We start from the raw sequence: 2,801 nt of genomic DNA, 5'->3' as shown, positions 1-2,801 counted from the left end.
AATCTCCGACGACGCCGCCTGACTGTGAGCGTAGTCAGATCTGGGGGCCTTGCTCTCGGTTAGAGAGAATATCCCTCCCGACTTCTCGGATCTACCGCCGCTCCGGCTCGGAAGAGCTGGTGGGGGCTGCTGCACGCACGCATGCAGTGCTCGCTCCATTTGCAGCAATAGACCTCTTCCTTACCGACTCAACCTTCGCCGTCTCAGGTCGATGCCTCCTGTTCTGACTCTTCCCCTTCTACCTCCAGTGGCGATCAAAGGGGGCAGCATTTCTCCTAGTCCCAGGATCAGAGGAGGATTACTAGGAAGGAGTAGCGGCGTGCGTCGAGTTCCACGGCGGGAATCAGCTTGGTCGGCGTTGGATGGGGATGCGGAAGAGGGTTTTCGGAAGGAACCGGAAGGAGGAGGGGAAGACGGCACGTGCTCTCTGCGCCGAGCGCCGTCGACGGCACGTGCTCTAGGGCAACACGAGAACCGACCAAACGCGACAGTGACGGCTGACGTGCATTTAATTTAAAATATAGTTTGAAATTGATCTTTAAAATAATCATCCTATTTATAATTTGATATATAATTATTATTTTTCTGTGCCAAAGATCAATGATGGTAGGTAAGTTGTTAGATGGGCTTCTAGAATCACACAAAATGACAAAATTAGATGGAATTCTATAACAAAGATCTTTACATTGTTTTTTTTAGTATTCTAATTATTTTGACTTCCCTACTATATTTTGTAATTATCATAAGCATTTATTGTCCTGTTCGAGAAGAAAAAATAAAGTCTTCGGAATTGGAACATTACATCTCTCCTTAATTGAAGTCGAGAGAATTGATATGTTTCTATCTCTCTGCAATTCTTCACGAAGAAAAATCAAAAAGAAATCTGATTCGTAAAATTGTAGTTTAAGAGATGGACCAACTCATTATCCTTCCAGAAAGAAAGAAAGAAATTTCATAAGTTTAAATTTCCTTAGTCACAAGGTTTGACTGGCGATCGCATGTTCCTTACTTTTCTACTCTCACGTGCTTTCAAAGAGTCTTCGAGGAGTTGTTTGATTAGGTATCCAAGTATACAAACACCTCTAGATTTTTATTCTTTTTTAAATTACCACCTATAATATTGCGGTGAATGAGATGAGTTAGTAGGTTAAAATGAGAATTATAGAGCTAAAGGGGCTTGTTGGCAATAATAATGAGTATGGAGGATAAATTTATAATATTAAGAATACTGAAAATAGACGAACTTTATAATACAGTAAAAGATATGGGGGTAAAATGATTTTCTTTCATGAAATAATTCTCTAGCTAGCCAACAACTGGTCGGCATGTGGCAGTTGGGTAATCGATGGAGTAGAGAAGACCGGTCTATTGCCTACGCAGAGAACGGTCTGCCCTTGAACCGGGTTGGCGACGGGAGGAGCAGAATTGGGGGCGGCAATCGTCGCCGCCGCGCCTCGCTTCCTCCTCTTCGGCGAGAAAGAGGAGGAATTGAGGGAGGAGGAGGAGGATTCTGTCACAGGTGAGGACCGCTTCGACGGGGGTGATGCGACTGCTGCGCTGGCCCTGGCCACTGCTGTGGCCTCCGCGGAGCCGATCCGGTCCGGGAAGTTGAGCAGGGCTCGGGAACCCCTCATCCGGTAGGCGGTGCGATCGTAGGCGAGGGCCGCGTCCTCCGCCGTGTCGAACGTCCCCAGCCACACCCTCGCCCCGCTCCTCGCAGGATCCCTGATCTCCGCCGCGAACTTCCCCCACGGCCGCTGCCGCACGCCTCGGTAGTGTTTCGCCTCCGCCTGAGGCTGCTGGTGGGCGATCTCAAACGCCGTCGCCACCGACCGCTCCTTCTCCTCGTATTCTGAAGCTGGCTCCGGTTTGGCGCCAGAGGGAAGCCAGCCTAGATGGAAGGCGTCGTGGAGTGCGCCGTAGATGACCATGTCGTCGGAATCGTCGAGGCGGAAGGCGAGACCGTCGGACCACTCGTTGGCGACGAGGGTTCCGAAGCTGGAGCTCCGACAGTAGGCCTTGGCGGCGGAGCTTGGATTGGGACGGTGGCGAACGGGGTTGCGGGGGCAGATCTCGAAACCGGAATCGCATGGTGGATTCATGATCTGGTTTATGCTCAGCGAGACGCGGCGGTGCCGGTGAGGTGGGATTCCACTGGCAGAGAAGTGAGGAAGGGCATGACTTTATAGGACGAATCGGGGGAAACGACGCGTTTCCTATATCCAGCTTAAGTAACTGCTGACGCATTTACTCATCGGAATCCATCACTCTAAATTAAATTAATTTAGAGATGATAAAATATAAAATATTTTATGATTATCAGATAATCATATAATTAAAATTATAGAATATAAAATATAATTTAATATTATTTAATTTAACTTATTTATTTGAAAGGAATAAAATATAATAAATTTAATATTTATTATGTTACCCTTAATTCAATTAAATTAATAATAATAATAAATTCATAATATATCAAAAAATAATATAATTTATTTATAATTTTTTAAAATTTAAAAGAAATTTAAATACTTTTTAATAAAATAATTTATTAAAATAATTATAAAATAATTCATTAAATTAATAAATATAATTCATTAATTTTATTTTTTTAAATTTAAAATAAATTTATATATATTTAAACAAATAATTCATTAAAATAATTATTTTAACAAAAAAAATTTATTACATTAATAAATATAATTTATTAATTTTATTTTAATAAAATAAATTTTTTTATAAAATAATTTATTAAATTAATAAACATCATTTATTAATTTTATTTTTTAAAATTTAAC

The 2,801-nt window shown here is 41.8% G+C and overlaps 1 protein-coding gene across 1 annotated transcript; it reads right to left on the bottom strand.

Annotated features, from left to right (window-relative positions):
- Window positions 1-1,221: 1,221 nt before the first annotated feature.
- Window positions 1,222-2,144, bottom strand: LOC141833545 (ethylene-responsive transcription factor 1-like). Its single transcript, XM_074721022.1, has one exon. It carries the CDS (start codon window positions 2,100-2,102, stop codon window positions 1,302-1,304), a length of 801 nt encoding a protein of 266 aa, XP_074577123.1. The 5' UTR covers window positions 2,103-2,144; the 3' UTR covers window positions 1,222-1,301.
- Between the last annotated feature and the right edge of the window lie 657 nt (window positions 2,145-2,801).

The sequence above is a fragment of the Curcuma longa genome, chromosome 8 (genome assembly GCF_044706935.1).
Source record: "Curcuma longa cultivar G26 ecotype Majalengka, Jawa Barat chromosome 8, ITB_CL_G26_1.1, whole genome shotgun sequence".
Taxonomy (NCBI): Eukaryota; Viridiplantae; Streptophyta; class Magnoliopsida; order Zingiberales; family Zingiberaceae; genus Curcuma; species Curcuma longa.
The sequence above is the reverse complement of the archived record's forward strand: the minus strand, read 5'-3'. Positions and strand labels throughout refer to the sequence as shown.